This window comes from Nilaparvata lugens, chromosome 6, assembly GCF_014356525.2.
Source record: "Nilaparvata lugens isolate BPH chromosome 6, ASM1435652v1, whole genome shotgun sequence".
Lineage (NCBI taxonomy): Eukaryota > Metazoa > Arthropoda > Insecta > Hemiptera > Delphacidae > Nilaparvata > Nilaparvata lugens.
Window position 1 is genome coordinate 22439850 of NC_052509.1, and position 13541 is coordinate 22453390.

General features: G+C 33.1%; 1 protein-coding gene across 2 annotated transcripts; it reads right to left on the reverse strand.

The window, feature by feature from the left end:
- Positions 1–161: 161 nt before the first annotated feature.
- LOC111058718 (transmembrane protein 70 homolog, mitochondrial) lies at positions 162–13257 on the reverse strand. 2 transcript variants are annotated; one of them, XM_039430442.1, is made up of 3 exons: positions 12963–13257; positions 10694–11059; positions 162–409 (listed from the first exon to the last, which is right to left on the reverse strand). In XM_039430442.1, the coding sequence occupies exons 1-3, from the start codon at positions 13056–13058 to the stop codon at positions 212–214; spliced, it is 660 nt and encodes a 219-aa protein (XP_039286376.1). In that variant the 5' UTR covers positions 13059–13257; the 3' UTR covers positions 162–211. The 2 variants fall into 2 exon arrangements, with proteins under 2 accessions (XP_039286376.1, XP_039286377.1); XM_039430443.1 differs by having other exon boundaries at positions 164–409; positions 12586–13226.
- Between the last annotated feature and the right edge of the window lie 284 nt (positions 13258–13541).

The window sequence follows — 13541 nt, forward strand, 5'->3', positions numbered from 1 at the left end:
CCTGTACTGTATTCATCTCAGTAGAAAATATGTTATAGTAACATGTGTAAGAATAATTTCATCATTTGCAAATTTATATTCAAATTGGTTGAGGCATGGAGAATAATATATTGTTCTTTTATCGATCGTTAAGGCATCCTAGGATCAAATGATAAATTTCATAAATAACAAAACTTTAATTTAACGAATACAATGTTAACAAACAACTAAGTTACTTAATTTTTCTCTTCTCGTTTATCTCACTCAATATTTTCAAATCCAATGGCTCATCGTATTTCATGAACCTCTTATAATGGTTGACATCTGTGAATGAGCTTGGATCAACAAACAACGGGTGTCCTTGAACTAAGAAACTTGTGAGGAAAGGCGGCGTTTCTGGAATAACCACCTCGTCCGCTTTGAATTTCAGCTGAAAAAATATTAAATTTATAAGAAATATTATAGAGGGTTTAGCAATAAAACACATTTTATATTGTGGATTAGACCAATTTCCACAAAGGAAACACTAAACATGTAGAAGACAAGAGAAATTTCTAAAACTAACTATTGTATATAATATTGTAAACTATCTAATATTTTCTGTAATTGATAAAGAAGATAATGATAAAGAGGATAGGCTAATATTAGCCTATCTAATATTTTCTGTAATTGATGAAGTAGTTTTAGTTTTTTTGGGAAATAAACATTTATTTATATTAGATTGTTACATAAAGAAGTATGAAAGATGCTGAAAACATACATTTCATGATAAAACGTAATTACTGTATGATATGCATACTTGCATAACATTCTAAAATTTTACTTGTCCATCACCAACTCAGCTCTTGCAGATTTTAGAAAAATATATAACATAGTGTTATAGCATACAATTGAAGTATGTTCACATATAAAAGTATGTTTTCTTTATCTACTGAAACACATTCTAGAAACTGAATATTCAAGTGAACATTAGTTATCAATGGCTTATAGTGAGAATTAATAATAATAATAATAATTTTATTCATGGAGGCAACAGGTAAAAACCCATTTTGCCTCCTACACACATTACAATCATACACTATACAATCCAAAAATGTATTTTAAGAATTAAGTATGAAGAAATGTTAAAAAAACAAGAAATGTAATGTAAGTGAAATAATAAGAAATAGAAATTAAATGAATCAAAAATACTAACAAAAGTATGTCAAATGAATGAGAATGAAATTAAATATAAGATTTTAACAATTTTAGAAAACTTGAAATCAATAATTACTGTATTCAATTAATCAATCATCAATAAACTACAATAAATTAATCAATAGGCCTGAAAAATAATTATTCAATTAATCAATAATTATCAATAAATCACAACAAATAAATCAATATTTATAATGAGAAAATTGCAAAGGTAATTAATTAAACCCTGAACTTCAAAACTTAATAAAAGTCTGTTGATTCAAGTTTAGCCTACAATGAGAAGAAAAATAGAATGTCTGTGAATCACTACCACATAAAATTAATGAAAGAAAGAAATGCAAATCACGAAATGACAAATCACATAATATTATCGACTAGATCGCACGCCATCCTACGGAATTTGTACGGGGAGAACCAAAAGATATCCAAGCGCTGAGAACAACTATTGAAAATTCTCTGTGCTCTATTCAGAGGAGAGTTATAATGACTCACCGTTCTGGAGCGTGAGATATGAAAAGAAAAGGTCGAACGGCGAGCAATTGTATTTATATAAATATTAATTTTTGAAAGCAGATAGGGAGAATCAATTTTGTTATTTAAAAGATTATAAAGGAAAAGAAGAGATTTGACGTCACGTCTGACTTTCAGTGATTTAATTTCAAACATACTTCTTAAAGAATTGGTAGGGTAATCAAACGGGCAGAAAACATTGTGCTTTTTATAATAAATACATCTCAAGAATTTATTCTGCATTCGTTCTAGTATTTGAATCTGTTCATTATAATATGGATTCCAAATTTCGCTAGCATATTCCATCAGGCTTCTTACAATTGATTTGTATAACAGTACCAAAGGCACTATGTCTCCAAAGGGTGAGCATGTCCTCAAGATGAATCCCATCTGCTGATTAGCTCTTAGCTCTGTTAGATATGTAATCTACATGTGCATTGAAAGAAAAATCAGAACTGAAAACCACTCCAAGATCCTTGAACGATTCCACCTTTTCTAATGGTATACCATTTATATGGTAAACATGTATGAAAGGAGAAGACTGTCGAGTAAAACTCATGAATTTACATTTTCCTACATTTATTTTTAGTTCATTTGTAACACACCACTTGGACAAATTGTCAACGTCAATCTGTAAATCATAACAATCTCTCAGATCATTGACTACTTTGAACAACTTGACATCATCTGCATACAAAAGACATTTTGATTTATTGATAACAGATGGGAAATCATTGATGAATAAAATAAAAAGGAGTGGCCCAAGGTTAGAGCCCTGAGGTACCCCCGATGTGCACTCAAAGGATTCTGATTTATATTGTTGAATTTTTACATATTGTTTTCTTGCTTGAAGGTAGCTCTGAACAAGATGAACCAGAGTATTGCAGAATCCCAACACTTTAAGTTTTCTTATCAGAAGTCTATGGTTGATAGTGTCAAAGGCTTTTGATAAATCTGTGTAGATAACATCAGTACGCCCTCCATCATCTAGAACATGTGACACTTCATTACTAAAAACCATAAGATTGGAAACAGTGGAGCGACGAGGTAAAAATCCATGCTGCTGGGGTGAAATAATTCTCTGACCCTGATCATAAATTATGTAATGAATAACTTTTTCAAAAACTGTAGAAAAACAATTTAAAATAGAAATTGGCCTATAATTTTTTATATCATTTCTATTTCCAGATTTGAAAACTGGAGAAACCCTTGCCACCTTCCATTTTGAAGGAAATTTACCCGTCCTCAAAGATAAATTAAAAATAAATTTCAATGGCTTTATCAAGACTGCGACACAGCCTTTAACAATAAAAGTTGGAATCGCATCAGGACCCTCAGAGCAGCCAGACTTAAGCTCATTAATCGCAGACAGGATGTCATCAAAAGAGACTGACCCAACACCCCCATTCAACAATGAGCAGCACTCAGACATCTCAGGAACCCCCTCTTGTGCATCAGGTGTATCAGCCTCATAAATAGATTTAAAATATTTAGAAAACCCATCGACGATATTTGCCCCACATAGGACTCTCCATCAAGTGTCATGGTCAACTCCACAAAAGAAGTTTTTCTTTTCGAATTCACATACTTCCAAAAATTTTTAACATTATTTCGCAAACTATTTTGAATTCTACTTAAATATGCCTCATAGGCTGCTGAAATTCTAGTTTTAAGAGATGCTAGTAATGTTTTAAATATATTATCTTAAATATCAATAAATAAATTATCAATAAATTATCAATAATTATCAATATTAATTATTAATAATTATCAATATTAATAATTATCAATAATTATAATAATTATCAATAAATTATAAATAATTAAATTATCAATAAATATTGTTACAATTGTGAGTGATGAGAATTATGCGAATTAGCCTGAGAAGTTAGCCTGTTGTGAAAATGGATTTTGCTGTTTTGCTTTTCGGCGTTGTGTTGTGTTGACTCTGTAAGTGTGTGCGTAGAAGCTATGATCCTAAGAATAACATCAATTTTCCTGGAGCAACAGCTTAGTTCATGACCCTTGCTTTTCTGCGTTGTGTAGCGTCGACTCTATAGGTGTGTGTGTAGAAGTTGTGGTACTGGGAAGATCAACGATTTTCCTAGAATATCAGTCTGGTTCACGACCTTATAAGGCAAGGAATTTATAGCTGTCAAGGAAAAATAGCTTTCACTTGGTGGGAGAATGTATCTTAAATTGTAGTTGTAACATTCCTTTCTATTGGTGGAAATTTTTCTAGAGAATAGTGGCTACCAATCACAGTTGGCGTTGGTTGGCTTCCCATCTAGTGAGGCCGTTTGCAGCTGTCCACGGCAATACGAGAAAAGCGAAGTGCATCCACTCAGCATCTGGCCTCCGTCATAAGCAGTACAAAATGTAGTCTGATCAATATTTTGTGTTAATCATGGCTTCCATGCCAGCTTTAGGCCTTTTTAGTATTGGCTCTGGAACCGTTTGTTCCAGTAGCGTTTTTAGTTTTTTTCCGCCTCAGTAGTTGCTTTAATTGAGAAGAGAGAGAGTATCAAATTGTCACCTCACAATGGAGATTTTCCTCCTATAACCGCTACTAAAGGTACGTCATAGATTATAATATAATAAGGAAATGATTATCGATGAAAGCTTCCATCAGAGTGTTAAATTTGTTGTGATAGATACATTTGAGTGTAATATGTAGAAATGTAGAGTACCATTCAGAAGAAGGAATTGAGAATGATATTTTTGATTTTAAATTATTTTTGAAGAGGAAGCTATTAACCTAAATTTCAATTACTGTTGTTTAAATCCAAATTGACTGATGTTTATAGTATATTATTATGAGTTCTATCAGTATTTTTGTTATAGATTTTATTTGTCTTTTTGATTCTAATGAAAAGCTTTCTTGATTATTTAGGAAACACCTATCATGTAATTTATTCTTTTAAATTACACCAAAAATGTAATTTACGTAAGAGAACTGACTAAACTAACAACAATACTCGGAATACCTTGTTATGAAAAGTAATTCAATCAACCTGTGAATTATGTAGGCCTATTATGGAATAACTATGTACTCATCGCTTTGTGTATAGGGCATAACCCTGATTACAAATAAATTCTATTCTATTAAATCAAGAGATTGAAGTAGGTAATGTCTATTTATGTTTTAAAGTAATAAGTATTGATTTGAGTTTTATATAACCTAAAATAGGTTGATTTTATTATATAACTGAAGTTAAGTTAATTTGTATTATCCTAGTTTATTTTTTTTCATTCTAACAGCGGTGTAAGTACGGGAACATCAAGTATGGGATCAACGTACGAATCCATCAATTTACGGGTTCATGAACGTGTGTCTTTAAGCCGCTGAGACGCCTCTGAATCGATGGCCGTCCTAGAAGCCAGTGTGTGCGTATAAGGCTTCTTATACGAACACACTGGCTTCTAGGATGGCCATCGATTCAGAGGCGTCTCAGCGGCTTAAAGACACACGTTCATGAACCTGTAAATTGATGGATTCGTACGTTGATCCCATACTTGATGTTCCCGTACTTACACCGCTGTTAGAATGAAAAAAATAAACTAGGATAATACAAATTAACTTAACTTCAGTTATATAATAAAATCAACCTATTTTAGGTTATATAAAACTCAAATCAATACTTATTACTTTAAAACATAAATAGACATTACCTACTTCAATCTCTTGATTTAATAGAATAGAATTTATTTGTAATCAGGGTTATGCCTATACACAAAGCGATGAGTACATAGTTATTCCATAATAGGCCTACATAATTCACAGGTTGATTGAATTACTTTTCATAACAAGGTATTCCGAGTATTGTTGTTAGTTTAGTCAGTTCTCTTACGTAAATTACATTTTTGGTGTAATTTAAAAGAATAAATTACATGATAGGTGTTTCCTAAATAATCAAGAAAGCTTTTCATTAGAATCAAAAAGACAAATAAAATCTATAACAAAAATACTGATAGAACTCATAATAATATACTATAAACATCAGTCAATTTGGATTTAAACAACAGTAATTGAAATTTAGGTTAATAGCTTCCTCTTCAAAAATAATTTAAAATCAAAAATATCATTCTCAATTCCTTCTTCTGAATGGTACTCTACATTTCTACATATTACACTCAAATGTATCTATCACAACAAATTTAACACTCTGATGGAAGCTTTCATCGATAATCATTTCCTTAATTATATTATAATCTATGACGTACCTTTAGTAGCGGTTATAGGAGGAAAATCTCCATTGTGAGGTGACAATTTGATACTCTCTCTCTTCTCAATTAAAGCAACTACTGAGGCGGAAAAAAACTAAAAACGCTACTGGAACAAACGGTTCCAGAGCCAATACTAAAAAGGCCTAAAGCTGGCATGGAAGCCATGATTAACACAAAATATTGATCAGACTACATTTTGTACTGCTTATGACGGAGGCCAGATGCTGAGTGGATGCACTTCGCTTTTCTCGTATTGCCGTGGACAGCTGCAAACGGCCTCACTAGATGGGAAGCCAACCAACGCCAACTGTGATTGGTAGCCACTATTCTCTAGAAAAATTTCCACCAATAGAAAGGAACGTTACAACTACAATTTAAGATACATTCTCCCACCAAGTGAAAGCTATTTTTCCTTGACAGCTATAAATTCCTTGCCTTATAAGGTCGTGAACCAGACTGATATTCTAGGAAAATCGTTGATCTTCCCAGTACCACAACTTCTACACACACACCTATAGAGTCGACGCTACACAACGCAGAAAAGCAAGGGTCATGAACTAAGCTGTTGCTCCAGGAAAATTGATGTTATTCTTAGGATCATAGCTTCTACGCACACACTTACAGAGTCAACACAACACAACGCCGAAAAGCAAAACAGCAAAATCCATTTTCACAACAGGCTAACTTCTCAGGCTAATTCGCATAATTCTCATCACTCACAACTGTAACAATATTTATTGTTACATATCATGATAGGGTGAAGTTCTTCTCTTTCTTGAACACTTATTCTTCAATTTCAAATCAGATATGATATCATGTGTGAACCAAGGAGGATACTTATTATTTGAAAAAATCACCCTCCTCTTAGGAATGAACTCATTGAAATGATTTTATAAAACTTTAAAAAGCAGAGTCAACGTCACCACTACAAAAAACGGAATCCCAACTGCAATCACGGAGACTAAGATAGAGACCGAGAAAATCTCCTTTATGATATTCATAATGAAATTCAGGTGGGTGGCTTGAATTTAGCCCTGACGCCGTCACTGAGTATGAGGCATCCACACATAACGCAGGGTGATAACCATCTTCAGGGACAAGTGGATCATCGCTCTTCATTACTTTTACTGGAAAGTTACTCAACACTAAATCCAGAGTTCTACCAAGCTCATTTTGCACTGTGTTATATGATACTAGATCATAGAATGACATGAAACGATAAAGAAATTTTGCTTTAGGTGAACCAGAAGAGAGATCATAAGTATTATTGTTATTTTCAGGTAAATTGAAATCTCCAACTATCATTAAATTCCCACTGAGAATGCCATTTAAAGATTCAATATATTCACAGTAGCCAAGAAAAATATTCGATGGAGTTGACGGTGGAATGTAAACAGCATTTATGTGATAATAGGTTGAGCTCAATTTTAGTCTTATCCCTACGGAATAAAAACAAAAATTATCATTCTGACAAAGCTCAATACAGAGCTCAGATTGTAATGACCTTCTTACTGCGATAAGAACTCCACCTCCCCTCTGACAGCCATCACCCCCGCCCCTATCACTCCGATAGACAGCATAGCGATCGTCGAAAACTTCACTGCTGATTATGCCACTGTGCAGCCAAGTCTCAGTCAATATTATCAAATCGTAATCTGCATTTAAAAGTGAATTATAGAAATTAAGGACCTTTGTACGAAGTCCCCGAACATTTTGGTAGTATACAGACAAAGAGTGATTGAAAGACATATATTATGATAAAAAGTAAAAGCAAATGAATAAGTGAAGAGATAAGAAAAAAGAAAAAAAAATAATACTAGCGTCACCTTCAGCCGCACAAAAATGAAAAGGATTAAAAGTATTTCAGGTAGACGGATACCTAACGATAAGATACCGATAAAATGGGTTTATCTGTCACACAAACTGATACAGGCTTGGTACCGTTATGATATTGAATGAAATATTGTGGTTTCAGCTGAACGATACTTCCGAATGTGATTATCTATTACTGGTCTTAAACTAGAAAAAACTACTGTTGTTAACAAAAGAGAAAAAAAAACTTGAAATTGAATTTGAAAAATCTATAGCAGTGGTAAGTAATTAAGAAACAAAGATAAAAAAATATTCTGTGTTAATTCAGCTCGAAAAATCGATCAATCAAACTCAAATAATCAATTTAAAATTCAAAGGTTCCATTTCAAATTCAATTATGTAACATACGGCACAAATTAATTACAGAGCCCAATATGCCGAGCAAAATCAAAACAAAATTAGAAATAAAACTACTTTCAAAATTAAAATAGAATTCAAGATAAAAATTAAAATAACCCATAACTTCAGAATCACTATGATCACAAAAGAGAACACGTTTAAAAATAATACAATTAATTTACCTAAGTCATTAGGCCACAAGTTTAAATATAAAAAAATATAAAAACATTTTTATATAAGCATTAGTGAATCCGTATTCCTCAATATTCAATCTGCAAGCTTCACAAAGAATTGAAAGAGTTAATGAGAATGTTTTAAAGAGAAAATTAAATTACGTAATAAATAAGTACCGGTTAGCTACTATATAATAGATAGAAAAAACTAGTCAACTTGAACTACGAAAAAGGTGATCAAAATAATTTAACATTTAGACGTAGCGGGAACAGCTTTGATGTCTTCTTCAGTATTGATCACATAGATTTGGCCCTCAGGAACCACTCTTATTTTTACTGTTCCGGATCGGTCCACCCAAACATATTTGTAGCCAAATTGTCTCTGCAGTTTCCTAGCCTCAGCAAAAAGCTTTCTACGTTTTGCAGTCAATGACAAATTTATATAAATCTGTCGCAGCTCACCTTTCAGTCCAATGTGACGAGTAGACAGGTTCTTTACCTTTTTTCGGCCATCCAACAGTGCGTGTGTATGTGTACGACTTATGAACTTGACAATGATGGGAGGCGTCTCCTTACGTGGTCCCCTCACAGGTAGTCGGTGACAGCAGTCAATCGCCTCAGCTGTGACATGCATGCCGACGGCCTCGCATGTTTTCACCACTAGTTCACTCGTCACCTCATCCTTCACCAACGGAATACCGTGTAGCTCAACCGTATTCTTACAACCGTACTGTTCTAAATTGTCGTTCCTCATTTCTTCATCACTTAGTCTCTTCTTGAGTGTTGCAACTTCACTACGCAAAAGTTCTATAATTGTTTGCTGGTTCGCGATCAGTTCCTCCTGCTTGGCCAATAAACCTGAATTTTCATCCAGTTTAGCACGACACGAATTGAGTGACTCTTGAAGAACAGCTTGACCGGCTAATAATTCTTTTTTAAAATCAATGAAAGTCTTCAAGTCAATAGACATACCCGTAACAGTCTCAGAGGAAACCCGATCAGTGTTTTTCACAGGCGTTGAATCGCATCGTTGCTTACGCAAGTTTTCCTTGCACGTTTTGCACTTCCACGAGCTGCTAGTCAACATCCTGATTTCAGCATCACTTAAATCTTTACCCACTTCACCACTAATGCATTTAGAGTGGAAAAGAGACTTGCATTCGGCACAAGCAATACTCGATTTCCCGGACCTTTCCACCAATAAATCACATACGGAGCACGCACTCAATTTGAAAAATAGATATTAACTGTATTGATCAATCCGCAAATTAATTTGAAATAGTTTTAAGTACGGCTGAAGATGACTCGTTCTACTATACTCTACAACTCATAGACGAAATAAAACAGGCTGAATAAAAATGATAAGACGAGCACAATCTCTAAACGTCCGACTTTGTCAAGAGCCAACTGACAACTGATAGTGAGGACCGTAGTGAGGTCCACGTTATAATGACAGTATTTGATCAACTTTGGTTTTGCTATCCTTGTCTATCATTCGACAAAGCCGGTGGTACTATCCTTTTCTAGGTCCACAACGGTGCCAGTTATGTTTTTGACAGTGTAGAAATATGATTAATTAATGCAGAGAATCGGCATCGCTATTCTTCTATCTTTATCCACTGACATTATAACGTGGACCTCACTATAGTGTGCAAATGTGCTTTTAAACATTAAATCCTAATCCAAATTGAAAAGAAAAGATTTTTGGAAATAATCTTCGATAATTACAGTAAATCACCTGACCTACAGTAAGCTAAGTAAAGGAAGTGCTGAAGCAAATGTGGCTGCATAACTTTTGTTATAAGATTGTGAAAATGACGAAGACGGTAAAATTTTAATTTCCTGAAATATCAAACATGATGGATATCTTTGAAACCTGCAAAAACCAGCTTCACGTATTTATTTATGATTTCTAGTCTTTTCAGATGAGTGCGGTAGGCCATGCTAAGATGCCATATGAGTGGAGAGACTGTACAATGACAAAGTAAGATATTTTTAGTTTCATGAAATTGAGATTTTCTTCAATCTGTCTGATTGCGAATATATATTTACGTTATGCTTTAAAATTAAAGTCTATTTGCTCTATTTACTCAAGTCTGGAAACACAAATGACGCCCAGATAAAAGAATACGTTCAAATACTGCTTAGTCATGGCCAGCCTTATCTGAACACCAAAGTCTGACATATCTAAGCTTTTAGATATAAAGCTTTTCATAGCGGTCAAAAATTTGATTTGTTACCATTAAGCATATAGTTTAAAGAGTTCGTTTTAATTTGATAATCTAATATCTTCTGGGTTTTTGTTTTTATGAATATTAAATCATGTTTTTATATGGCAAATTGATACAAATATGTATAGGCTGCTAAAATAATTATGTATGAAACATAGTACTTACAACATTATCAGTCAAGAAAAATGAGTAAGTTTTGGCGACGTAGCTGTCAGTCTCTTTTGAGTAGGAAACAGCGGTCACATACCTTTTTGCCAACAAATGCAAAAGAATAGGCGTGCCAAATGTGAAAAACCCAATAATTGACCCCGTCATCACCACTGTAAGCATGCTGATTTCATCATTCATTACTTTATAAATGGTAATCGGCAAATATCCCAGACCAACACCACTGGATATCAACGAGAATGCCTTCACTCTGAAGATGTTTCTATTCAGCTCTCCCTTATAAATTTGTTCATCATCATTTTGCGGTTCTGTTCTTTTGAAAATACTGATACTGCATGTTAGTTGTTTGTTCGGTAGAAATACCTAGAAAAAATTCAAAAACTGCTTGAACAAAAAATACTTGGACAAATCTGTGTAATCATAGCCTACTATAGATTTACTTACTTAGATTATCTAAAGTAAGCCAAGGTGTAATGCAAAATTCATACTATTTTCTGTGGCTTCCGATTACAAATCATATAAATAAGATCGGGAAAGAACAACAGGCATGGCCCAAAACAATTCTGTTTCCAAATTTTAATAATGAATAAAATGTCCGAAAAAATAGGTTACCTTTTTACTGTCGAAAGTTCAATTTTATCCAAAAATACCATAATTTGTGCTGGTTTAAGTTATATTCAACAAAACTATTCATTCAGTACGTACATTAAAATCGAATTAATAAACCTACTTTTCTGCCATTTCAAAATTTTGGTCTGCCATATTTGAGTTTCAAAGATAGTCACAATTAAGTATACTAATAAATCATACGAAAATACGAGTAGGCTACATTAGAAATCTGACAAATAAAACTATTTTGTTGATAGTGTCAATTCTTAATTATTATAGGACTAGATATTACCATAGAATAGAATCCCCAATGAAACCTACTGTTAAATTATCCTTTTAAAAAAATATCAAGCTGTTTCTATAATTTTCACCAACTCTGAAGATAGTTTATCATCTAATACCTAAGGGCCTCAATTATACGGACGTCCTAGACACACTGCATTCATTTTACGCGTCTGCAGAATGCATGAGCCCCCATGGATAGCGCCTATTGCCCTTGTATAGTTCACCCCAAAAGAGACAATGCACAATGCATCCGGTTAACGACCGAATAAATTCAGCAAGACCAATATACCCGCATATTTGGGACCTAAAGATGCTACCGTTCCTTAGCGGTTTCTCGAAACGCGTGGTTAGAGCCACCGCGGCTAGAGCACATAATTTATTATATTTGATGATTCATTAGATATGAATCGTAAAAGCAATATAGTAGCCAACACTTCTTATTCAGCTGCCGCAATAAATTTCATAACATATACATTCAATCTCGGAACACGCTTCTTGTGACTAATCGTGACTAGTCTTATCTTGACTAACTGGCGTTTGCCTACCCTAAGGATGTGATCACATTGAATGCATACATGTGCAAGTGCTCGTTGAGTGCATATGCCAAAAAACAAAATCTGAAAAGTGCCATTTAAACACCGTGTGACTTGCATTATTCAGAAGCTTACACTAAACGGAAGATGCATGCTTTCTATGCTATTTCTAGATTTTTGTTTCTCATCTGCAAATATACGCATCCAATGTGGTGATCACAAACCAAGGCGGGCACAGTTCCGTATCTGGCAAATCTATTATAATTGTTAGTTTATCAAAATATTATCAAATCACACATATGTTTAGAACCTGAAACGTTCTATTTGGTAATGTTTTAAAAGTAAAAGGGTAGGTTAGTTTTTGCGTTTAAAAAACAATAATTTGACATTATTTAAATACAGTGTATATCACACATAGCTAATGATGCTACATTTGATATTTTCAATATTGATAATACGTACACCAGATAAGGAACTGTCCCTCTGAAGGTCACTATAAAAGAGCGAAATGAACGCGACGGACAATTTCTTCATGTTAAAAGGATGTACTTTATCTTATGAGGAACACAAAAAAATAGTATAAGTTAAGAAACAATGCATTTTGTTGAAAAGCGAAAACAATTCGTCAAGTTTGTTCAGCTCATATATTAGATACAATCCACACTGAATTTTATAGAACAATATTAACATTTTTTATGCATGAATAGATTATCATTTATCATTATTTCAGTAACTTTGGAATGATTTTCTCAAGACAGTTGATGGAAAAAATTAAATTTTATATGAAGAGCTGAGTAGTATTTTTTTAAAAAGATTATTGAATTAAAAATTAAATATACCTTTCCACTACTTAATTCTTTTACAAATGGTTTGGAAATCTGCTGTAGTGGGTAATGAAATTGCCGACAAGTACGAGCTAACGAACTGAAAATCATGGCTATTAATCTGATGTTGAGACAAATTTTAAATCATACTATCATTTTGAATCAATGATATTATATGAATTCTAAAAATTTAGCAAACTGCTAACTTAATAATAATTTGATTCTCACTTCTCTACAATTTGAAAAATATTTTGAGGTTAGAAAATTAGGCTGTCTGCTAGTTATTTGCGAGTAGACTAATGATATAATAGAGTACTCTATTATAATATCATGCAGACTGTGATCAAAATGCTTGAGTTATAATAATTTTTAAATAATGTCGAACTGAACCACATGGTATTTCAAAAAATAAATGAATTAGTATATTATTATACACTTAATTACTCTATTGGAGAAGTAAAAATAAATAACGAGAAATCATTCAGGAATGATTTATAGCTATTAAGTGTATACAATCTGGATGCGTCTTGAGTTGATATTTCTTCGAAAGAGAGTAGCTGTTTAGTAGTTATATGAAATCTGTACTTGAAGAAT

Coding starts and splice junctions, on each gene's coding strand:
- LOC111058718 (XM_039430442.1), bottom strand. CDS start 13,058: ATGATTTTCAGTTCGTTAGCTCGTACTTGTCGGCAATTTCATTACCCA. Junction 11,060..12,962: donor AAGAATTAAGTAGTGGAAAG/GTATATTTAATT, acceptor AATTTTTTCTAG/GTATTTCTACCGAACAAACA. Junction 410..10,693: donor TTTTCTTGACTGATAATGTT/GTAAGTACTATG, acceptor ATATTTTTTCAG/CTGAAATTCAAAGCGGACGA.